General features: G+C 38.9%; 2 protein-coding genes across 2 annotated transcripts; both read right to left on the bottom strand.

The window, feature by feature from the left end:
• Nucleotides 1-3,839: 3,839 nt before the first annotated feature.
• LOC146713165 (sialoadhesin-like) lies at nucleotides 3,840-13,262 on the bottom strand. Its single transcript, XM_085437629.1, has 10 exons — nucleotides 13,191-13,262; nucleotides 11,782-11,814; nucleotides 10,116-10,397; nucleotides 9,573-9,839; nucleotides 8,397-8,702; nucleotides 8,042-8,302; nucleotides 7,406-7,654; nucleotides 7,139-7,201; nucleotides 6,106-6,157; nucleotides 3,840-3,849 (listed from the first exon to the last, which is right to left on the bottom strand). Exons 1-10 carry the CDS (start codon nucleotides 13,249-13,251, stop codon nucleotides 3,840-3,842), a joined length of 1,584 nt encoding a protein of 527 aa, XP_085293755.1. The 5' UTR covers nucleotides 13,252-13,262.
• A 6,565-nt stretch (nucleotides 13,263-19,827) lies between these two features.
• Nucleotides 19,828-22,656, bottom strand: LOC146713164 (low affinity immunoglobulin gamma Fc region receptor III-like). The gene is made up of 6 exons (XM_085452339.1): nucleotides 22,612-22,656; nucleotides 21,059-21,094; nucleotides 20,585-20,848; nucleotides 20,260-20,505; nucleotides 20,012-20,191; nucleotides 19,828-19,931 (listed from the first exon to the last, which is right to left on the bottom strand). The coding sequence occupies exons 1-6, from the start codon at nucleotides 22,640-22,642 to the stop codon at nucleotides 19,828-19,830; spliced, it is 861 nt and encodes a 286-aa protein (XP_085308465.1). The 5' UTR covers nucleotides 22,643-22,656.
• Nucleotides 22,657-23,511: the final 855 nt, after the last annotated feature.

Below are 23,511 nucleotides of genomic sequence, written 5' to 3'. Positions count from 1 at the left end.
TACTTATATCATATATATAATATATCATATATTATACAATGAAGGCTTCCCTTCATTGGCTTCCTGGTAAATCCAGAATTGAATTCAAAATCCTGCTCCTCACATACACGGTCTTAAATAATCAGGCCCCATCTTATCTTAATGACCTTGTAGTACCATATCAGCCTATTAGAGCACTTCGCTCTCGCTCTGCAGGCCTACTTGTTGTTCCTAGAGTATTTAAAAGTAGAATGGGAGGGAGAGCCTTCAGTTTTCAGGCCCCTCTTCTGTGGAACCAGCTTCCAGTTTGGATTCGGGAGACAGACACTATCTCTACTTTTAAGATTAGGCTTAAAACTTTCCTTTTTGCTAAAGCATATAGTTAGGGCTGGACCAGGTGACCCTGAATCCTCCCTTAGTTATGCTGCAATAGACATAGGCTGCCAGGGGATTCCCATGATGCATTGAGTTTTTCCTTTCCAGTCACCTTTCTCACTCACTATGTATTAATAGACCTCTCTGCATTGAATCATATCTGTTATTAACCTCTGTCTCTCTTCCACAGCATGTCTTTATCCTGTCTTCCTTCTCTCACCCCAACCGGTCGCAGCAGATGGCCCCGCCCCTCCCTGAGCCTGGTTCTGCCGGAGGTTTCTTCCTGTTAAAAGGGAGTTTTTCCTTCTCACTGTCGCCAAAGTGCTTGCTCATAGGGGGTCATATGATTGTTGGGTTTTTCTCTGTATCTATGAAGCGCCTTGAGGTGACTTTTGTTGTGATTCGGCGCTATATAAATAAAATTGAATTGATTTGATTTGAAAGATTGGATATTCCACCTGCTAAGAATGTTTTAATGCAGTACAGTTGTTATTATCGGTTGTCACCTCCTGCTTATGACAGTTAAAATAAATAACATTCATATAAGAAATAAAATTGTCTCGTGTAAACTGTATGTGGTGTTAAATAGGCCTATACTACTGTACTTTAATGTCGGTCATAAGGGTGTTACTTCAAGAGCCATATATTTTATGAGGTGGCACTCATTGTGAAAAGTTTGAGAACCACTGCCATAGATGAAGTAAGCTGCTCTTACACAAACAAACATGAAACACATTAGATGCTCAGTTTCACTCACATGTAGCGTCACAAATCCCAAACAAAAACAAGACGACTTCAAGAGAATCCATCCATGACAAATGGAGAGTTCGTGGCATGACTGTAGTCTGAACTGAACAGAGAGGTTTCATCAACAGCTTTGTCTGTGGGTGGAGGAAAGAGGAGGAGGAATTCTGCTGTCGTAGAGGAAGAAGCTTTGACTGCAGTTGTATGATATTAATCTAAGTGGACATGTGTTATAAAGAGTATGGGTTGAGAGTAGCATTACAAAGAAGCAAAAGAGGGAGACTCTGTTACTTTAACTCTGTTTTTGAGTTGGTGGTGGTCAGAGGGCCCGGTGGCGCCAGTGTCCAGCAGCCTCGTCTCTGTCAGTGCGCCCCAGGGCAGCTGTGGCTACACTGTAGTTTCCCATCACCAGTGTGTGAATGTGTGTGTGAATGGGTGGATGACTGAATGTAGTGTAAAGCGCTTTGGGGTACAAATACAGGCCATTTATCATTTACTATTTAAAGAAGAGACTGATTATAAAAAAATATAGCTGATGAATTTTGTTGACGTCTTGAAGACTTCAGAGTCATTTAGCCTGAACTCTGAAACATCTCTAAGAAAGGATTGTGGGAAACACTGAAGAGACATGACCGAGGAAGCTGGTTCTGTTTTGTATCCAGAGTGCAGGAAGTGCTGCAATCTGCTGCACAGCTTCCAACCACAAAACCATCATGGCGACTCAGTATTTCTCTGCTGTCTGACAGGGACAGGCCTAAACGGTGATTTAGAGTCAAATGCATTTAATTTCCCTTCTTATTCACACAACGAATTTTTGCAGTTATTTTTTACTAAATACTAACAGAGCAGATTGCAGATTTGTAGCCTGAGCTGAAAATCTTCTTCACTAACCTGCAGATTGGAAAATCAGACCCAAAAACGTGACTTTAAGAGAATTTATCCCTGGAGAGAAGACTGTCTGCAGTCTGAACCAAACAGAGAAGTATTTTGCGAACAGCCCTGAGAACATGGGAGGGAAGGAGGGCGTGAGTTAATCTTGTGATTTAAAGCACTTCTGCTAAGCAAGAGAGGAGAAAGAGAAAGCAACAGAGATATCACAACCTTTGCACATCTTCCTGATCCATGAAATGGAAATATAAATACTTGATTATGTAAATACTGGAATACAGCTTTGCTGTTGTGCAGAACAAAAGTCATGAAGTCCAAACTAAACTTTCTTGATGTGACTGGTTGTTGTTGTTATGACCATGAATAAAAAAAAAATCCCACATTGAAAGTTTATTTATATACAAGCAAGCACCTGCAAGCAGTGGGGAGGACAAACTCCCTCAATAAATCTATGGCAGAACCAGACTCAGGGAGGAGAAGCAATCTTGCACGAATCTTTGAGGTGGTGTAAAGAAACAAACACAAACAGTGGAAGACAAAATAGAGACTATCTAGCATAGTTGAGATATGTAAACATCTGCAGAATGAAAAAGTGAAAATGGTGAGTGGAAAATAAATGCTCAGTGCGTATAGGGGAAGTCAGCAGCAGCTTGGTGGATGGGCCTGAAAGCTAAAGCTGAAGATGAATAGATGATAAATAAAATGATCAGTAGCTAAAACTCTAGTGTGAATCGTAACGTTGACTTTGTCCTGTAGGCCTACCTGTTGCCTCGAACGGCCTTCACAGAACATAATAATATCATCTTCATTAGCACATAGACGACTCAGGATCTGATGGTGAAAAATAATTTTTGACATGTTTTACTGGCCAGGTAACATGTTGTTACCTTCCTTCACATCCATAGAATTAGTTTTGGGTTAAACTGAAGTGACAGCCCTGCAGATCAAAGTATTGGATTATTTCCTGTCACAGAGTGAGAGACATGGTACATCCTGGACCTTCACAGGGCTGACACAGACAGACAAACAACTAGACCAGGCAACAAGTAGAACAACTCCAGGCCTCGGCAGCCTGAATCCAATTATTAGTTCATTGGCAGGCCTCTGAAGAGCTATGAGACATGTTGAGGAGGTCATTTAGCCATTTAAATTAGCTGTGTTGAATCAAGGACACATCTAAAACCTTGGGGCCTGGAGATCCCCTGGGCCAGCTTATTGTCTTTACATTTTACATCTTTAGATTATAAGAGGAAACCCACACGCATGCATTTTGCTGCTCTACATGCACATTTTTCCACAAACTTCAATTACATCACAGCTTCCAAAGTTTCAGGTGACAAAAAGGCGTCAAACATGTAACAAGCATCTTATACCTAATAAAGTGGCCACAGAGTAGAAACTATAAAATTCTGTTTATATTTTTGCACTTGTGTCAGTCTGAGTGAGTCCAGTTTATCACCAGCTGCTGTTTTTTCCTACTTTTTTCCTCAGTAACATTGTTCATATTTCAAAACAAACTTTACTTGTTTAATCTTCTTTTGAATCTTAAAAACTTTGCAGAAAAGGAAAGAAAAATGTTTCAGTTTGACCTCTAGGTGGCAGTGTTGTCTTAGTGCTACCATAGTCACCTACAGAGGACTGCAGGAACAGTGTCAATATGTTGGAGCTGTAAAATAAATATGTGTGTGACTGAAAACTGACCTTGATCAGCTGCCAGTGATCCAGTCAAAGTGTGGGACACAAACACTATTAAAATATGTTTCATTTGGATTTCAGACTTAAGTTTTCCCAAATGTTAAAAATAGAAGAAATAAAAGACATATTAAGTGAAATATATACAATTTTTGACATTGTCAAAAACACCTGTCAATTTGCACATAAGATTTTAGTCACACTGACAATAATTTAACCCTCTTATATGGTCACTTTGTGTTTTCTTTGCTAAATACTTCAATCCTCTACACATGCAGGCAGAAACATCCATTAAAGATCCAGAGCTACATGAAATATAGGCTAAGATATATCTGCAAGACAAATGGGAGATAATCATCATCACGTGGTATTTGATATGTTCCTGTGAGTTGGTAATCTATCTATCTATCTAACCATCTATCCATCCATACATAACAAAGCACACACACATAATCTGGGCTTTCACTCCGTCGCATTGGACCTGTTACTGTAATCAGAGACAACATGAAGCTCTGATCAAAGAGTGTAGCTGCTACAGCTCTGCCACCTCAGTCTGAAGCAGGAATAAGGTTTGACAGAGAGCTTCCTCTGTGACAGGATCATATGTTGAAAAGAGAAGTAGTGAATTTATCACTCAGTGTAATGCAGACAGCAGCGTGTTCAAGGTTCTTTATTTGTCACATGCATAGTTATACAGTATATATATATATATATATATATATATATATATATATATACACACAGTGGGGCAAAAAAGTATTTAGTCAGCCACCGATTGTGCAAGTTCCCCCACCTAAAATGATGACAGAGGTCAGTATATTTGCACCAGAGGTACACTTCAACTGTGAGACACAGAATGTGAAAAAAAACATCCATGAATCCACATGGTAGGATTTGTAAAGAATTTATTCGTAAATCAGGGTGGAAAATAAGTATTTGGTCAATACCAAAAATACAACTCAATACTTTGTAACATAACCTTTGTTGGCAATAACAGAGGTCAAACGTTTACTATAGGTCTTTACCAGGTTTGCACACACAGTAGCTGGTATTTTGGCCCATTCCTCCATGCAGATCTTCTCGAGAGCAGTGATGTTTTGGGGCTGTCGCCGAGCAACACGGACTTTCAACTCCCGCCACAGATTTTCTATGGGGTTGAGGTCTGGAGACTGGCTAGGCCACTCCAGGACTTTCAAATGCTTCTTACGGAGCCACTCCTTTGTTGCCCGGGCGGTGTGTTTTGGATCATTGTCATGTTGGAAGACCCAGCCTCGTTTCATCTTCAAAGTTCTCACTGATGGAAGGAGGTTTTGGCTCAAAATCTCACGATACATGGCCCCATTCATTCTGTCCTTAACACGGATCAGTCGTCCTGTCCCCTTGGCAGAAAAACAGCCCCATAGCATGATGTTTCCACCCCCATGCTTCACAGTAGGTATGGTGTTCTTGGGATGCAACTCAGTATTCTTCTTCCTCCAAACACGACGAGTTGAGTTTATACCAAAAAGTTCTACTTTGGTTTCATCTGACCACATGACATTCTCCCAATCCTCTGCTGTATCATCCATGTGCTCTCTGGCAAACTTCAGACGGGCCTGGACATGCACTGGCTTCAGCAGCGGAACACGTCTCGCACGGCGGGATTTGATTCCCTGCCGTTGTAGTGTGTTACTGATGGTGACCTTTGTTACTTTGGTCCCAGCTCTCTGCAGGTCATTCACCAGGTCCCCCCGTGTGGTTCTGGGATCTTTGCTCACCGTTCTCATGATCATTTTGACCCCACGGGATGAGATCTTGTGTGGAGCCCCAGATCGAGGAAGATTATCAGTGGTCTTGTATGTCTTCCATTTTCTGATGATTGCTCCCACAGTTGATTTTTTCACACCAAGCTGCTTGCCTATTGTAGATTCACTCTTCCCAGTCTGGTGCAGGTCTACAATACTTTTCCTGGTGTCCTTCGAAAGCTCTTTGGTCTTGGCCATGGCGGAGTTTGGAGTCTGACTGTTTGAGGCTGTGGACAGGTGTCTTTTATACAGATGATGAGTTCAAACAGGTGCCATTCATACAGGTAACGAGTGGGGGACAGAAAAGCTTCTTACAGAAGACGTTACAGGTCTGTGAGAGCCAGAGATTTTCCTTGTTTGAGGTGACCAAATACTTATTTTCCACCCTGATTTACGAAAAAATTCTTTACAAATCCTACCATGTGAATTCATGGATTTTTTTTTCACATTCTGTCTCTCACAGTTGAAGTGTACCTCTGGTGCAAATTACTGACCTCTGTCATCATTTTAAGTGGGGGAACTTGCACAATCGGTGGCTGACTAAATACTTTTTTGCCCCACTGTATATATATATATATATATATATATATATATATATATATATATATATATATATATGTGTGTGTGTGTGTCTGTACTGTACCATTTCCAGTGTCTTCCATTTTTGTTTGCTGATTCATGGACAGCGGCACTACCTAAAAAAATAAATAAATCCAGCAACAATTATTTTAAAGTCATTAGACTGAATAAACAACAACAACAACAACAACAACAACAACAACAACAACTTTTATTGTATAAATAAATCCAGAACTATGCAATTTTTCATAATTCAAAATATTTTCATACTGTGAGTCTTTTTAAATTAAAATATTCTTCATTTGGCTGCCGGCTGCCAACACATTATCATATAGTCACCACAACACATTATCTGACTCCATCTCAGCCTCCCTATCATTCTCCACAGTCACACCAACCCTCTACATACTCGACTAGTTATGGATAGATGACACCTTATGCACCTTATGTCACCTGTGTCAATACTGTGTTGGCGTGTTACTCGATATGTGCTGAATTGTAAAAAACAAAACAAAAACCCCCCAAAACATTTCCGGCTACTGGGATCCCAGATGATCCCAGACTGGAGAAAATCATGTTTTCTCTCAACTTGGATTGTTTAATGGAGGATAAAAAGCTAGCACCTCTCCTCTTGGTGATTTGGAAATTGCAGTCAATTTGGCTCGGTCATATGATTTTTTTTTTTTAAGCTATACACACACTGATGAATCTTCTTCTATGGTCGTCTGCTTTACCTCCTCTAGGGCAGCTCCATCTTCAACTTTCTTTGTCCACTATGCCCACTGTCCTCTGCACATATCCAAACCATCTCAGTCTCACCTTCAATCTTGTCAACCTGAGCTGTCCCTCTGATGTACTCATTTCTACTCTTGTCTATCCTGGTCACTCCCAATGAAAATCTTAATATCACAAATCACCCCTGACACATTGTCAAACATGTCCTGCTCCACCCTCACAAACTTCTCTGTCACTTCTGACTTCCTCCAGCAGATCCACAGTTCCTCTCTTGACACCATATCATGTCACATAAAAATTTGACTTGTAACGCAGCCTCAATCAAAATTAAAATTTTAATAATAACAAATTTAAGTACTGACCAGGATGAAGGGGGCTGTTTTCACTACTTTCATTCTGGCTGAAGGTTTCAGGTGGTACAGTAGCTATTGTGATACCAAACATTTAAACAGTATTAAATGACACTATATGAGACATTTTTCAAAATACAATTTTAAAACCATTCTCCCAAAACAGAACAAGATTATTTCGATGCTCATATATGTGCTAATACAACAAATGACAACTGAGTTCCTTCTCAAAGATTACGATTATTTAAAAAAGAAGTCACATTTTCAAATGCTACTCACATTTAACTGTCATGTAACGCGATGGTGACTCTTTTCCTGAGTACTGACACTTGTAGAAACCTTCATCAGACTTTGACACTGCCAAGAAGTTCAGCTCCTCTCGGGAATCATTTTGGACAAGTTTGTCATTGTGATAAAAAGCCACATTGGGAAAGATTTTTTTTCTTCTCAAGTTGCAACTAAGACTAACAAAAGTTCCCTCATTCACAGGATCAGCAGGGACCACCATGAGAGGACCAGAATAAAAGTCTGCAAAACATACAGAAGATATTGTTTCAAATGGATCAGCTGGTGCTGGATTTTAGAAAATAAAAAAGAGGGAAAAAACATGTGCAATAATAATTACTGATTGATCAAATGTCTTATAGCTTATAGCTAAAGATCTGATATGCGACTTATAAAAAAAAACAACAAAATCGTCCTTTCTTTTAGCTCATAGAGCCCTTTCAACTGTCAAGTGTGTCTCAGTGAGATGCTATTCAGCCTCAGCTGAATGGGGAGTACAATTACATCATAATCATATATATATATAAATTTTGGTAAATTAATTTATAAAACAGAATTGCTTAACATACATAGTGATAGAAATATTCATGAAACATTATAACACAAAAGGGGAAAAAACCTTCTACAAACCCTGTAAAGTGATGTTGACTGCATTGCTGAACTCTTTTAACATAGACTCACACCAGTACACTCCGTCATCTGAATATGTTGTGTCGATTGTGCATACAGATTCTCCTGACAGCCAAAAGTTGCTACAATATGGCCGGCCATTCTCTGGGAACTTCCTCACTCTCCATGAAGAGGAGTTTCCCTTACAAGTCAGTTTGACAAAGTCATAGCCTAATCTTTGCACTACAGGGCCGACTGTGAGAGACGCTGCTGATGAAGCATCTGAAAAACAACATGGATCAATAAGTGAAAGCACAGGAAGAACACATAAAAACTAAGCATCATTACAAGTATTGAGAGACAGAAAGAAACTGACCAGCAGACCAGACAAACTTTGGATCGCTGTAGTAGGTGTAGTAGTAGTTGCTTCCTCTTTCCGCTCTGCACACATATGCTGCTGTGCTTGTCTGCCCAGTAATGATGTACAAACTCTGAGCAGTCTTGCTGCCATCAGGTAGCAGCTCATATGTGTAGGGCTCCTCTGTTATTTTATAATAAGGAACAGCTTTATACCAGGAGAAGCTCCATCCTTCAGAAGGATATTCAACCTCACAGTTCAGAGTTACTGAGGCTCCAGGACTGAGCCATGAGGGAGACAGAGTGAGGACAGGATGCAGTTTAACTGTTGAAACAAGATTTTTTATTATTACAATTTTTTTTTAGATTAGGCTTATATATTTATGTATTTTTTAAAATAATATTGCTAGATGATAGGTCTGCAAATCAGGCCAGGTTCACTCTGCCCTTTTGAACACTCATCTTATTGTATATATATATTATATACTCATCTTATCATCTGGTTTAGTGTCTGTTCACTTTTGAACAAAAACATTTAAATAACTGGATGAAAACATGTAAATAAATATCACCAAATCTTGACAGTGGAATTACAAACTGTACCACTGTCATACATAATACTAATTTGTAATTGTTGTCATTTGAACCACACCATGTCACAATAAGCTGTGTGTGGCACACATAAAGTTACACACTGGAGAACACAATAACAGACACTGAGATACAACTGGAAAAACACGACATTTAGATTTGACAGACTGAGAGGGAGTAAAAAAAGGGAAATTTGCACAAAGATGCTGAAGACAGAACATGGAGATCAGACAAGGCATGAAAAAGGGAACCAACATAAAACAAGAAGTCCAGTGCTATAGCTACCAAATTCAGAGAAAAAACACACATTCTAGAACTGGAACATAAATAATTTCTTAACTCCAAGGCAAAGAATCACATGTTCAGAACAAACTCAAAATACTGGGTCATTATTTAATGAATCAGTCAAGTGACTGGACTTCTTTAAGTCCATTCAATAAACTTAAAGAAGTCGAGTTGCTTTTTTTTCCAAGCTCCTTAGGTTACCATGGCCTGGATGAATGAGAATCTGCACAGACAAGTTATTGTATGTCTTTTTTTTTTCTTTTTTTTTAATGCTAATTTGGATGAAACAGTTTATATGGATGAAAGATGCCCAACTTACATGATACAGTTACTGGAATGACATTACTCCACTGTGTGAAGGAAAGATCCGTTTTGCCTCTGCATTGATAATCTCCATTGTCATCCCAACCAACATTGTAGAATGTTCTTTCATTGGTTGTATAATATGTGGTAAACCTTTTTGGTCTCCAATCATAGCTCCAGTAAGTTCCTTCACCTCCCTGGATGTCACATCTGACAGTGAATGTTTCACCCATGTATATCTTAGTCCAGTTGGGCTTCAGGGTCAAAATGGCCGTAATAGGAACTGTTCACATAAAATATGAAATTAAAAGAAACACAGAAGCATCATCTAATTCAGTCCAATTAAATTTATTTACATAGCACCAAATGATGCCAACAATATAAATATATATATATATATATATATATATATATATATATATATATATATATATATATATATATACACACACACACACAAAGTCTCTCTGTCTGGCTGAGAGGAAGACAAAACGAAGGACAGATCACATAATCTCATAACTTTAACTTCCATAACTAAGAGATAAATAGAGGAACTTACGAGTGTCTTCAATGATGGCAGCATTACTTTGGTGTGTGATGCTACCTGAATCGCTTCTTCCTCTGCAGTGGTAGATACCTCCCTGTGACACATTAATAGCTTTCTTCCCTTCATATTCTGTCATAGGCTCGTCTTTAGAGCCATATGTGGCAGCTCTGTACCACAAAATGGTCCAGTTGTCAGAGCCGTCCACAAAGCAGCTCAGTGTCACGTTGCCCCCTAGTGGTATCTCATACCTCGTTGGTCTCAGTGTGGCAGTGGGTGTGTCAAAAAGGTACTTAACTTTTCCAGTAGGATTTAGAGAAAAGCAGAAAGAGAGAGATTTATTTTAAAAGCTGTTGTTTCAGTTATTTTATTTTCACCACAAAAACAAAACAGTGTGAAAAAGCAGCATAAAACACAATGTTCAACTTATTCTGCTAAAATAATAACTTGAATTGAAATTGTCCAAATTCGGATGTTAGGGGTATGTATGCACAACTCTGAGTTTGTGTTAGGTGACGGCTGTGTGCAAACAGGAATAGGACCCAAGGTGCAGACTCCGGAGACAGAACTTAAACCAAAACAGCTTTAATGCTGAACGCAAACATAACATAACTGGAAAAACTCAAAAATAAACTAACACCGGCGGATTGACAGAACACACAGCTAGGAAAACAGTAGATCGCGACACAGACACAGAGAAACACAGGGCTTAAATATACAGAGGGAGCAATCAGGGAATGAATAACAGGAGGGAAACACAGCTGGGACAAATCAGAACTGACGAGACCAAAGAAGCGTAAACTGAACACACTGAGAAAAGACAGAGACCTTCAAAGTAAAACAGGAAGCACATAACACAGACTGAACAAAGACACAGACTCACATGCAGGCACTACAGAGGGAACAGAGACGTGGGACCAGGGCAGACACAAACACTGACTGGACACGGGGATATAGGAACTAAGGATACACATAGACGCGAACTAGACAAGGGGATGCAGGTGATAGGGGAGACAGAGCAACTAAAGAAGACAGAGACATAAACCATAAGACAGAACTCAAAGAAACCAAAAACTAGAAAGTATAAATAATATCATAAACTCAAAAACCCTGGGTCAACGACCCAGGCATCCTAACAGTTTGTTAGCTTTGCCTAGCACCACATATAACAGTGGCTGTTTTATCATGAGTCTAGGACTTCAATAAACTGAATATGAACTGTTTACATAAAAATATCCATTTAGGAGATAAAAAACAAAACAAAAAAAAACTTTGGTCTTTATAACATACGAATAAATGCAAGACAGCTAGCTGGGTCACTATTTTTGCATGTGTTGTTGTCTTACTGTTTTTAAGACAACTTAAATTTAAAGTCTTTATTTTGTACTAGGTTTCTTTTTTTGTTGTCATATTTCCCCTGCCCAATAGTAGTTTTTATCTGACAGGTAGAGGTCTTTCCAGCGGCTTTAGGTGTCTTCGTGATAATAGGACACTTTAGCCAGTATTAAAAATACTCTTCATGCAACTGCAATTTGAGACAAGCAACTCATCTTACAGTGCAGGTACATAGAATTAACTGTTACATATGTAAAATATAAATACAGAGAAAATGTAACTTTAATTGTAACTTAGAGTGCGGATAGTTTATATATTATAAAAGAGAAAGAAAACAACTTCTTACCTTGAGCATCGTCAGAGAAAAGTGCTGCAAGCTCTGTAGCAAAGATTAAATTAGGGCATTATCAAATTAGCAGACTATCAAAATCATTAAACGATGGGAAAAAGGAAACTTTACAAAAGATTGCCTGCCACACACACACACACACACACACACACACACACACACACACACACACACACACACACACACACACACATACTGGTATGGGTTGTATGCTTTGCCCTTTTCTCAAACCCTGCTAATTGTTGGTCTAGACGGAGTAGTCTTTGCACAGGTCCTGGACTCCTGAACGGATGGCTGCGCTGTTCTAAAAAGTATGGGGAAAAAAATGGGTCACTTCAGACCTCTTACACTGTGTATGGAAGTCAATAAAATCTAAAACACACCAACTGGACACTTTGAATTTGGGCAAATATGTCTTTCATAAGGTCAAAATAAGCAGTTTATAAGGACTTTAAAGGGACAATGATGCCATTTATTAAATCCCACCTCATTAACATAAATACACCTTTGACATAACTGTGTTACTGGAACAGCAGTATTTTGATAACAAAAATCTGCTTTTGCTAAACATAACCCTAAAATATGTAAATCAAAATATATTCAAAAATTTTATGAAAATAAAGAAAAAAAAATTACTCTTGTTTTACAAAAGCTTTTTTCTTGTTTGAAGAACAGCTGGAGGGCTGTAGTCACAGTGGGTTCTTGTTCTCATCTCCACACAGGATCTTTGGATTTCAGAGTGGTCATCGGGTTCTTGGTCAGCGTTCTCACTAAAGCTAGTCTATGTCAACTGCTCAGTTTGGGCAGCTGAATAGTTCTCACAAGGGTCCTATTTGTGCTGAACCTCTTCCATTTGAAAATTATGGAGCTCACTACACTCTTGGGAACCGTCAGTAGAGCAGAACATTTTCTGCAGCCTTGCACAGAGCTTTGCATTGTAAAACCTCATCTCTGACCTCTGCAGAGAGTTCCTTTGACTTTATGGCCTTATTTTTGCTCTGATGTGGATAATCAGGTGTGAAGCCTTCTATAAAGAGGTGTATGCTTTTCCACATCATGTCTAATCAGTTTTGGTCAACAGGTGTACTCCAGTCAAGCTTTGGAAGCATCTTATAGCAATGATCAATTCATTTATTTCATTTTGATTACAGTTTGTCATCATGAGATACTGAGAGTAGATTATTAAGAGAAAATGAAACTGAATAACTGCAGCATCAAGATTCAACATAAAAAGTAAAAAAGGATATTTACAAAGAATTACTTATTTGAATTACATGTAAAACCAACATCTAATAACAGTCGTCATGTAACTCAATGGAAAGTTAAATCATAATCCAACCCTCCTGATTCGCTTTTCCTCTTTCCTCTGTAAGGACACATTCAAAACGACTGATGCATGTGTTTACCTGAAAGTGCAATGAGAGCAGACAGGAAGAGCAGGGGGTGGAGCATCTTGTAGGGAGCCATCTAGCAGATAGGGAACTATAAGACAACAAAGATCGAAACCACTAAACAGAAAGTCAAAGCCACAGTCTGAACAGTGCACATTATTAAAAAAAAATCATAACATGCGAACAGACTCAGTGTTTGAACAAAGAAAGTGTAATGATTGTAATTCATCTCTAAAATCTGATTCCTCACACTTATATTTCACACATTTCTCTAGACTGGAAGAGAACTCAGTTTGCTATTTTTGTTTTTATTTCATAATCAAATCCAAAAGTTTCAAGTGTTCCTCGCCCAGCATATTTACTATAAATTCTCTGTCACACAGTCACTTGATTTTTTTCAATAAATACCAGGCATGTTTCATTTCTGGGATGTAGAGTTTGGAGTTTACCTCAAACACAACCAGCTGTGTGTCTGTGATAAACACACTTGTGATGTGGGTAAAGAAGTCACTTCTTGATTCTGCCTAAAACAACATGGATAAAAAACAAATTGCATTTTTTAAATGGGTCACTTCTCATTTGCAAATCTCCTGAAGTTTCAGTCTTTGCAGAGCAAACAATTCTTTTTAATGCCATCCTTCCTTACAAACAAAACTGGGATTAAGCAATTATGAAAAATTATAATTTGCTTATAATTAAGCAATTATAAACAAATTATGAAAACTAACATAAAGATGTAAGCAGCCCGAGGCTCCTTTTACAGGAACATTATAAAATGACATTTTGAATATGTTACATTTGAAGGTTGTACATTTAATAACATTATATTTTACATTCACCCAACTTTACATCATTATCATGACATGGTTAACTACGTTAACATTAAGGCAACAATGCATAAAAGAACCATTATTATCTGCTCTACTTGTGTTTGGACTAAAATGCTAAACTGGCTGTATGTTTTTGTAAGATCTACATATACCTTGACTGACTCTGTTAAAAGTCACAGATTAATTCCAGACAATCATTAAAATATACTTTTACACAGAGGGATGGAGTTCAGTAAAATATTTTCATTATTTAAAAGGGTTTTTAAAAAGTCACTTCATGTTATTTCTCCGGATGACACCACAGAGCTGCCTTTGGATCTCTGTGTTTTTATTGTTTTGCTTGTGCAGCTTGTTTACAGTCCTGATGTGTTTCAAGTAAAACTTTGCAATGTGGATGTCAGTAAGTAGGTAAAGTTTATTTAAATAATGCTTTTCACATATTTCACATATAAAAGTGTCAAATTAAAAGACAATATTGAAAAGAGATTCATGTTAAAACTGAATTAGAATAAATAAAGTACAGGTACCGGCGTGCTGAGGAGTACATTGCGGCTCATCTTACCTTGGCTCTGATGAAGGCTGCTGTTCAGAAGGTGATCCTGGTGCAGCTGGACAGATTTGTCTCTGAGGACAGCTCTGTTTATGTGAGTCCTCGCCTTTGTTCATGCCCAGGATAGGATGGGTGGAGGTGTAGTTCACAGTTGAGCTGCCTGATGGGAACCTCCCACTGATGATTCATTATGTAAAAACGAGGCCTTGACTGATCCAATCAGAGAGCATAATTAATGGCACCTCTGCCTGAAATGGTAGCAACAGAGTTAGCTGGATAACTTCTATAACTCACAGTACTGTGAGTCTTGCCAGTGTTTCCTGCAAATATTGCACCTTCATTTTTCTGTTTTAGTGCCTCAGTTTCCATTTTTACCGATCAGCTGGTGACTGACTGAAGCATATACAACTGATGGCTGTAGATAAACGCCTCTAAATTGATGGCTGTGACTGGTTTATGTGTGATATTAATTACACATCGCACATCGCCAGACTTCATAGCAATCAACAGATCCTGAAAAACTTAAAAAGGTAATAATATGGGTGGGCGGGCAGGCTTTGGGACATGAGAGGCCTTTAAAATTACTTTTAGGTAATTGTAAGAATGTGGCTTAAGTGTCACTAAAGCCATTAAGATTTTGTAATATGTAAAGTCAAAATAAAATAAAAAAAACATCTGCTTTATAAGTTACGTCTGATGTCGGTGTCATCACTGTTAAAGTGGGATTTGGCAGATTTCCAACCCTTACCTGTATTATGAAAACTTTAACCTGCCAAGTACTGTGACGACCTGAGCGGCAGCATTCTGTCGCTCTGAAGATGCTTCAGTGATAAGTCAGCGATGACAGAGCTCATTCCTGGAGCAGGGGTGCATTCCTTTTACTCGTGCTAAAGTGAGCAGTAGCACTGTGTGCATAAACCCTGCTTTTCACCTGCTGTATGTGTAATATATATGTGTGGTATTTATTGAACTTAAAGCAAAGGCTTTAAGTTTAATAAAGCCAGGCTGACAAACCATCTGTCAGCCTGGCTGTAGCACAACAGACACTGTGCTACAAATGCCAGTTTGTGCCTCTTTATGAGGTTCATGAGTCCTACAGCCTTGGTGTCACTATTGCAACTAAAGTTAAACGTAGTTAAGTGACGCACACTAGTGTGCCAACCCCCCCCCCCAAACTCTAATGTTGCACTTGATGTGGGTGTGATCATGGGTTAAAGTGGTATGAAATTGGTTGCACGGCCAGTCATGGCTGCTTAGGAACCCGTAACCAGCATAAAGCATAAACAGCATTTTTGTAACTTGTAAAGTGCTCTTGAGTGATATTTCTAGGCTTTCTAAAGGTTTTTCAGTTTTTTCTTTGGACATTAGCAGGTTTTTCACTTTGCTGCAGTCCCATTCATGTATCCAGCTATTTTCAGAAGAGTGTTTCATACAGTTTGGCAGGAAGGTGCACAAGTTGACTCCCAAAGAGAAGACTATCACAGCATAGTGTGCAGGATTTCCTTAAGAACTTTGAGAAAAATTCACCAGTGGAGGAGAAAAGAAGTGTCAGGCTTGAAAAACAAATTTAATAAATACAAATGTAGGCTGGTTCTCAGGAGCATATATAATATAATCTTTAACAGAAAAGGAAGAAAAAGAAATTAAGAATATGATCAAGTAGAAGGATGATGTGGAAAATTAATAAAATAAATCTGCCGATATCCAAAGAAACACTTTGAAAGACCTCCAGAAACCCGGTGGAACTGCTTATCAACACTACTTGAAAACATAGAGAAGAATGTCTGGCTTCTTGGTAGGAAAAGATGAAGAAGTGACAAGTGAGGGGTGGATCAAGAACACTGAACACTACTGTGCATTTCTTTGCTGTACATTCTTCCTTGGTGAAACATTTGACTTCAGTGCTATGTACCAAAACAAAGTGCAACACAAACTATGTCATGCCAAGCTTGTACACTTTGTCAAGACCTGAGTGGCAGCATTCAGTCACTCAGAGATAAGTCAGTGGGGGGACAACTCATTCCTGGCATCCAGTTTGCCATCATTTGATCTATTTTCCTGAAGAGAACAACAGGAGACAAAAGTCTAAAGCTCATGTTTGTGTCTTTCTAATTTTTTCCAAGCAGCCAGATGTTCTAGTAGATTTGTTTAAGTGGTCTTCAGTAATAGTTCTCACCTCAATACACAGACTCAGATTTCACTCGTTATCTAAGTAGGCGATCTCACCAGTGAGTTAAACTGTCCAAATGCACAGCAGACATAACCATATTTGTAGGTTGGTTAAAAAAATAATCATTTGGACCTCTGTGTAATTTTTGCCTTTCACAATTAATTGGATATTTTTTTCAATAATTCTTTCAATAACAGAGAATAGGGTCCTGTAAGAAACTATGTGCTCAGTATTGCTTCTTTTCCACTAATCAGGTGCCTGCATTGTTTTTTTTAAGTAATGTTAGAGAAAGAAGTGGGAGTAATGTTAGTAGATATGTTTCTACAGCAAGAAGACATTAAACACTTGTAGACTAAACACCTCTTTTGCACCATGTTTTTGACTTTGTCTATTGAAGGTGGATCCCATTTTGTTAAGCAGGTAAAGTTTTCAAACTTTAGGATTTATTACAGCTAATTTATGCCTGTAAGATTGCTCAACGTGACAGATTTGGTGGTGAGTCAGTGGAGCGACAAACAGATCTCTAAAAGTTAGATAACCTGACTGCCACCAGGTATTATAAATTATAAATTATTGCCAGACAAAAAAAAAACACATTGTGGGTGAGTGGCTGAAGTCAGTTGGGAGACCGCACACAAAATTAAATACATGAAAACATGTCAGTACCAATAAGATGCCTTCATTGGCAGTTCTTTATGTTCACTATTTGATAGCAAACCTTTCTGTTTTAATATAAGAGAATTTCAACAGTACTTATTAGTTACTTTGATTAAGTTTTGTCTTAGTATTTTCTTGTGTTTGTCGCGGTTCTGGGTCCCTGGGACCCAGTATTTTGAGTTTATTATGTTTTGGTGTAATTTTGCATCAGGGATTGTTTTCTTGTTCTCTTGTTGTGTTAATGATGATGATTATGATGTCTATTATTAGAGTTCCATGTTTCTGTTTATCTGGGTTTAAGATGCGGGTTTAGTTTCATATGTCATTTCCTGTCTGTCTCTCGATGTCGAGCCTGCGTGTGATGTTTTATTGTGAAGGTCTGCGTCTCATGTGAGTGTGTTCAGTTTTACCTCTGCCTCATCTTACTGATTGTTCCCAGCTGTGTCCACCACCTTAAGTCGTATCCTTAAGTTATTGTAGTTGCTGGTCCGTCTGTGTAACCACCGTGTCTCGCTCGTGTGTTCACCCTGCTGTCCATCTCCTCTGCTCGTTCTCATTCTTGTCCAGGTTTGTGCTCTGTAGTTTAGTTGTTTCCAGTCTAGTTTAGTTCGTGCTCCATTTGCTGTTTGTCCATATTTATTTCGTGCTTAATAAACCACCCTCACTTCCCCACTACTGCCTGCGTTTGGATCCTCCTTCATTTCCTCCACACGGCTCCTCTCACTCACCGTGACAGTGTTGCACATTTTTGACACATTTTTTTTTCTACCTGACTGTGGTTCAGCACAGAGGAAGTGAGCTGGAGATGGTTTGATTACTGATGAGTGACTGCATCAGTAATCAGTCTGCTTTAACCACAGACTTGCTGTTAGAAAAACTGAGACACTGAGACAAAGACCAAAACCGTGACAGGATCTTGCCATCAGTGTGGGAGAAACACATTTCTAAAGTCTTTGTTTTAGCCAGAAAACAGGAAACGCTTCATGCAGGTTGACCTGCAGCAGCCTTCCTGCCAGCACTACACAGAAAACAAACTATGGGCTCAAACTGGGTCATAAATATTTTGTACTTGTAAATCAAATGCATATTTTTGTTTTGTAACCTCGTAAAACAAAATATGTGAAAATTCAATGTTTGTGTGTCTACAGATGAGAATTTGTGTGTTTGTAAAAAATATTTACACGAGTTACACATTTTTTGCTTAAGGTCTGTTTACAGATACAAAGCAAAAACCTGCATGTAAAACATCTGCACTCAGGTTTCCTGGCTGCGTGTGGCTTTCAACTTACACGTACAAATTTTGACTTGATTTTTCTTCCTTTCAGCTGATTGGTCAATGTCATGTCAATCAGAAATTTAACAATCCAGTCCGAGAACAGATGGGTTTGGCTGTTGGAGGGGTGCGTTAGGCAGAGTTTTACACTCAGTTATTTACAAAATATTTATGACCACACTTTGAGCTCATGCAAAACAGACCGTGAGCCACCACAAAGTCACGAAATTATGCAAATTTGTGTAAAATATGATGGACGCCATCTGAAAGAAAATTATACTCATCTTATACTCAGACTGCAAAACTCTGGGGTTGACATTTTTGCCAGAGTTAGGGTACAAAGTGTGCCGAGAAAATATGGCCCACACCTCTACACCATGATCATCATCAACCTGAACTGCTGATAAAAGGATGGATCCATGCTTTTATAACATTGTTGTAGCCCATCTGATTCATAGTGTAAACGTTGTCATAGATGCTATCCTGCATACTTTGATTGTAACAAGTGCTTATCTGAGTTATTATGAACCTACTGTGCCATCAAAGCAATCAGATCACTCACGTCAGACCTATGACATCAATAAGGCATTTTCTCCCACAGAACACTGTTTTCTACTTCTGCTTTGTATTTTGATTTACTAAAATATAAATGTTTTAGGGTCCCAGTGGAGTCTAGGTCACAGCTTTGGAAGGTGCTTCAGGTCAAGAGGAGGTTAGGTGTAAGTGGTGGTGCTACAGAAAAAGCTGAGAGCAAACACACCACAAATGGCTAAAATAGAGACACAGTCAAAGTTTCAGTTACACAGAGACGTGTCAAACGAGAGTCTGCAGGCTGTGATGTACATGAGTCTGTAGAAAACAACACAGGTTGTGTGCATTTACTACCACAGTATAAAGATACGGGTGTCATGTTAACTGCTGACATGTTCTTGTGTTGTTGTTGATCAAGCCTGCCTGGTGCTAACATAAAACCTATAATATAAAAACAGCCACAGCAACATCCGGATGTCAACAAGCTCTTTCTGTTATACTGACATGTAAAAAAAAGCTGACAGAACAATCAAAATGTATTCATAAAGTTCAGACAAACAAAGACTCGCATTGTGGTGTCACATAAAATTCACACAGTCACATAAAATTCACTCAAAACCACAATTTGATGGAGCATAAGCTCAGAACTGATGCTCAGAGGTCACCGCCGCAATATCATCATAGTCCTCACACATTCTCTGCTCAGCATTGGCTGCTGTTGCCAAGATGACGGTGGGGTCATTTCCTGTAACATGAGGTCATCAGATATTTTTGAGGCAAAAGCAATTGAGTTTGATAAATAATCAAGGAAACTCAGAGTCTTACCTTTGGCTCTGTGTTGATATAAAGACACAGAGAGGAGAGTGGAGATGAAGTATGGACAGAACACCACCAGGTGACAGACCAGTCTGATCACTAGAGGGAGGGTGGTGGAGGAAGGGGGCAAAGCAGAGGTAGGGTACATATTTGTAGAGGCGGTGGGCGAGGTTGTGGTTGTAGGTCTCCCTGCAGAGAGTTCTGGTCAGTGAATATATGGACAAAATAAGAGGTGAAACCAGAGTGAAAATCCTCACCTGTGACAGTGATCCAGCTGGATGGAGACTCTCCATGACCGCTGATGTCACACTTGTAGAGGCCTTCATCAGACCTGGAAACATGCTGGATGGTCATGTGACCTGTAGGCTGCTTCCTGATGAGGGAGCCATCTTTATAGAAAGCAGCTGGGAGGTTGGAGGGAGTGGTCTTTGTTTTACAGAGCAGAGTGACGTCATCTCCCTCCATCACAGGGAGGACAGGACTCTGCAGGATCACTGATCCACCTCAACACAGAGACAAACTACAGCATTTCATCCATTTACACACAGCTTCATCAACACTAACTCCACACACTCAGCTTACCAGTGACTGTCAGGTTAACCATGTTACTGATGGGACCCTCTCTGGACTCACACCAGTAAACTCCACTGTCAGATGTGTAAATGTAGCTGATGTTACAGGAAGAACCAGCTGCTTCTCCCCACCCATCTCCACACTGAGTCCTCTGTTGTTTGCTTGTGTTTCTCCTCAGAGTCCATCCAGCAGAGCTGTCGTCCTCCTCACAGCTCAGAGACACAAAGTCTCTAATAAAAAACTGAGAACTGCTGGGACTCACAGTCAGACGAGCTGTGAAGAGAATATTTAGTAATTTCTATCACATAAAATAAATGATGTGACTCTACTTCCTTTATACCTATGAGGGTTAAATATTTAGCAGGCTGAAGTGATCTGTTTCTGCATGATTGTCATGTCATGCTACAAGAAAGCTCAAAAAAGGACACTTAGTGAGGTTTAGTTCATGTCAGCTTTAAACTGTGACAGAAGAAGGTTACTGACCTTGGTTTGTTGTGCAGCTCAGCAGTGAGATCAGAACTAAAGAGAAATGACACTCAGGTTGATTTGAGTTTGACATTTAACTAAACAGGAGTAAAAGCAAATCCACCAGACTGTGGAGACAGACGGGGTTTTTTCTGAGTTGTCCACTGATAAGCATAGAAAGGATGAAACAGTTTTCTCTTTCGTGTCCTACACAGAGGCATGTGTGCTGGACTATAGTGCTGATAATCTGTTAATATCAGCAGGGACACGGTGTAAAGTAATACATTTACTCGAGTAGTTAATGGAAATTCTACATACTTTATACTATGTTTAAGCATTTCTTTGCTTTGCACCTTTCAACTTCAGCTCAGCTGTATCTTGGATTAAAACATTGTATTGCACACCAGATATTTTAAAGATTTAAGTACCATATGTTGTTATATTATTATAGATAAACTTACCGAGCAGTATATATTAAGTCGATTTTTCATTAAAACAGTTGGTTGGACACATATGCTGGACTCACAACAAGGGAAACAAACTCAAAACAGCTTTAATGCTGAAATTGTTCAAAATACAAAAAACAAAACAGGGCAGTGCTGGAGCCAGGAGTACAAAACTAGGAATCTAGGGAAAGACACAAAAAACAGGAGCACACTGCATTGCAGGCATGGTGACAGACAAGGGGAGAGTATAAAGGTGGGAATAAATCAGGAATAACAAGAACAGGGTGAATTAACTAGATACTTAAGAGACAAAAGTCAACCAAAATGAAATAAAATACAACAGCAAGTAACAGATAATAAGCTCACATATGTGAATTTAACATAGAGAGAGAAGACAAACATGGAATGAACAGAATAAGAACACAAAAGGCTCGTCATAAAATGTCAAGGAACTAGAAGCATAACAAGAAATTCAGAAGCACCAGAGAAGTAAAACTAACATCATGAACAAAGACTATGGAGCACAAACATAACATCTATCTTAAAACCAAAAAGGAAGCCACAAACCCACGACACACAGAATAAATGAGCATCAGGACAAAAGAACTGAAATAACAGCAAAAGGAACTAGTATCAAGTAAACTGATATAAAGACCAATGAACTATAAGAAATAATAACAAGCTAAATGTCAACAGTGCAAAATACAGAACCAAGATACAAATACACAAAAAGCTGAGAAATTTAAACAGAGGAATTTTACTTTTTGGAAGTGAAATCTAGTGAAATAGTGAAATCTTTGTACCTTTATACTTTCTGATATTTATGAAAGTAGCTTCTTTTAGAATTTTTTTAAATTGCTGTTGAACACAAACCACATTAAACTACACTAAATGTCATGCATCTGTATGACAGATGTACACAAAACTGTAAATCAGTGTATCCATGTCAATTTTCTGCACTGTATTAATTTATTATGAAATATTCTGATTTCCTGTTGACCCTCTTCCTTCTTTTTGGTGTCCTTGATAAAAACTCATCTACTGCTCTCCTATTCTAATCTAACCTGAATGCATGTTCCTGAAGAAATAACAGATTTCCATATATAATCATTTCAGTGTACTTACTGAGCAGCCACAGCAGAGATGCATTCTTCATCCTACTCTCTGTGATATCAGGTCAACACTTTAACCAGTTCACAGTCAGATAAAGTCAAACCGTAATCCTCTGTTCTGTGACAGGATGTAAGTGTTGTGGTTTTTAGAGGAAGCAAAGTTTCTTTGTCTGACTGCAACAAATACAAGAGAAAAAAAAACTTTAAACTGGTCAAACTGACTGTTAAGTGACTGTAGACATGGGCCCCAACAAATTTAGTTGACATAAAGGGGAACAGATCCCTTCACTGACTTAAAAAAAAAAAAACATTGTGAGTGGCTGAAGTCAGTTAGGAAACCACACACACACAAATCCCCACCAAAAACATGTAAATAACAAAAAAAAAGATATTTATAGATCGCCCGCATGGTGCCTTCACTGACAGGATTATGTCTTTGTCATTACAGGGCAAACTATTCTTATCTCAATAATGATCATCATCAATGATTTATTTAATTTTTATCTTAGACATTGGTTGTGTTGATCATGTTGTTGATTCGTGGAAACAACTTGCATCTTCCTGTAGCTGACCACAGTTCAGCTGAGAGGAAGTGAGCTGGAGGTGGTACGAATGCTGTTTGATTGATTGCATCTCTCTGCTTTAACCACTGATGTGCTGTCATGGCTGAAAGGCTTCAGGCAAGTTGACCACCACTGACTTCCTGAAAACACTACCCCCAAAAAACTGTGAAAAAACTCACTCTTACCATCACAGATGTCCATAATGCACTGAGCAGAATCAACACTCGCAAAGGTGCTGGCCCTGACAACATTCCTGGACGTGTGCTTCGAGCACTTGCTGAGCAGGGGGTCTATACAGACCAGAGGCGGAGCCAGACATTTGAAACACCCGGGGCTTAGCCCAAAAGGAT

Source organism: Copadichromis virginalis, linkage group LG3 (genome assembly GCF_057382275.1).
Source record: "Copadichromis virginalis isolate Kocher_CV1m ecotype Utaka linkage group LG3, C_Virginalis_male_GT1.1, whole genome shotgun sequence".
NCBI classification, from domain to species: Eukaryota; Metazoa; Chordata; class Actinopteri; order Cichliformes; family Cichlidae; genus Copadichromis; species Copadichromis virginalis.
The sequence above is the reverse complement of the archived record's forward strand: the minus strand, read 5'-3'. Positions and strand labels throughout refer to the sequence as shown.

What these genes read in the sequence shown, in the direction of transcription:
- LOC146713164 (XM_085452339.1), bottom strand. Translation starts at nt 22,642, where the DNA reads ATGAAGAATGCATCTCTGCTGTGGCTGCTCA. An exon ending in CAGCTGGATCACTGTCACAG is followed by an intron (nt 20,192 to 20,259) that starts GTGAGGATTTTC and finishes AACTCTCTGCAG; the next exon opens with GGAGACCTACAACCACAACC. An exon ending in ATATCAACACAGAGCCAAAG is followed by an intron (nt 19,932 to 20,011) that starts GTAAGACTCTGA and finishes CTCATGTTACAG; the next exon opens with GAAATGACCCCACCGTCATC.
- LOC146713165 (XM_085437629.1), bottom strand. Translation starts at nt 13,251, where the DNA reads ATGGCTCCCTACAAGATGCTCCACCCCCTGCTCTTCCTGTCTGCTCTC. An exon ending in TTTCTCTGACGATGCTCAAG is followed by an intron (nt 10,398 to 11,781) that starts GTAAGAAGTTGT and finishes CTACTGGAAAAG; the next exon opens with TTAAGTACCTTTTTGACACA. An exon ending in AGTCAACATCACTTTACAGG is followed by an intron (nt 7,655 to 8,041) that starts GTTTGTAGAAGG and finishes TATGTTTTGCAG; the next exon opens with ACTTTTATTCTGGTCCTCTC.